Source organism: Otolemur garnettii, unplaced genomic scaffold, assembly GCF_000181295.1.
Source record: "Otolemur garnettii isolate 467f Iridium unplaced genomic scaffold, OtoGar3 scaffold00299, whole genome shotgun sequence".
Taxonomy (NCBI): domain Eukaryota; kingdom Metazoa; phylum Chordata; class Mammalia; order Primates; family Galagidae; genus Otolemur; species Otolemur garnettii.
This window is the reverse complement of record NW_003852694.1, coordinates 454932-456266: the sequence shown is the minus strand read 5'-3', so window position 1 is coordinate 456266 and position 1335 is coordinate 454932. Positions and strand designations below refer to the sequence as shown.

Sequence of the window (1335 nt, the reverse complement as noted above, 5' to 3'; positions counted from 1 at the left end):
AGATAACTTTTCAAACTTTAGCACCCTAAGTATTTCTTTTTAATACAAATGGTTCTTACATTTTTCATGCATGCAATAGAGAAAATACCACTAATATTATTCCAATATTATTGTTAATTTACTTAACAATTATACTTTGATTAAGATATGACATAAAGTACATAAAATACTATACAGATATTGTGGTTACTGATACAACATTGCAAATTATGCTTGGGATTTCATCTACCCTAAAAAAACTTTGAATATTTATAAAAGAGAAACTAGGTCTTATCTTTCCTGACGTACTCATCTTCCATTTTTTTCCCCTTCAGTTACTTACACCATCTAAAAAAAAAAAAATTTCTTTCACCTTCTCTATTTTAGAAACCTTCGATATGGTTTCCAAAATAATATTACTTTGGCATCTCTACAGGGTATAAATATCAAGGATTATATTTATAAAAATAAATCGCTTAGTCCTCCCAAATCCCCAGCATATCTAGTCAAAATTTTTCAGTACAGCACAGAGCTTCATGAAACATAGTGATAAATATACCACACAATGTAAAAAGGTTCTGAAGGCCATGCATTTTCTTCTCAGCATTGGGAATACTCTTTTTGCTAATCTATTTCTCAATTATTTGCCTCCATTTTGGAGATTCCACAACACGCATCTCTTTAGCATTGACATCAAAGCCAGCACCTCAAGCATTTAGCACCTGTGCATTCCCCAAGGACACAGTTTGGTCTCTCTGAACTCCTACCTTTTTTCCTTAGGTTATTTCCATCCTGGTTATTTTTTGTTCCAGCAGAATCCTGTAAGGTGAGTGTCGCATAGGTCACGTCTTCAGACATTGCAGAAGAAAGCACTACTATAAATTATATAATTAATGTTTCAATATCTTCAAGCACAGGAACAGGGTGTTCTTTTCAAGGCTGGGAGCTCTCCCCCTCCCTTCACTTCCCCTCTTTCACACAAAAGCTTTTTTTTTTTTTTTTTTTGAGACAGAGTCTCACTATGTCACCCTTGGTAGAGTGCTATGGCATCACAGCTCACAGCAACCTCAAACTCCTGGGGTTAAGTGGTTCTCTTGCTTCAGCCTCCCAAGTAGCTGAGACCAGATGCCTGCCTAGTTATTTTGTTGTTGTAGTTGTTATTGTTGTTTAGCAGGCCTGGGCTGGGTTCGAATCCACCAGCCCTGGTGTATGTGGCTATGGGCACTGAGCCAAAAGCATTTTTTTTAATTTCAAAATTTAATGGGGTAAAAGTATACATAAATATCTTTAGTAATGCTTAAGTCAGGGTATTTAATGGGCCTGTCATCTAAATTGTGCTCATTGTAATTGATAGGT

The 1335-nt window shown here is 35.7% G+C and overlaps 1 protein-coding gene across 1 annotated transcript in view; it reads right to left on the bottom strand.

The window, feature by feature from the left end:
- CLEC12B (C-type lectin domain family 12 member B) overlaps positions 1-925 on the bottom strand; it is a 7898-nt gene extending 6973 nt beyond the window's left edge. The window contains exon 1 of the mRNA XM_003803371.2: positions 747-925. Within this exon, the coding sequence (XP_003803419.1) occupies positions 747-837 (91 nt within the window). The 5' untranslated portion in view covers positions 838-925. The remainder of the gene's footprint in view (positions 1-746) is intronic.
- Positions 926-1335: the final 410 nt, after the last annotated feature.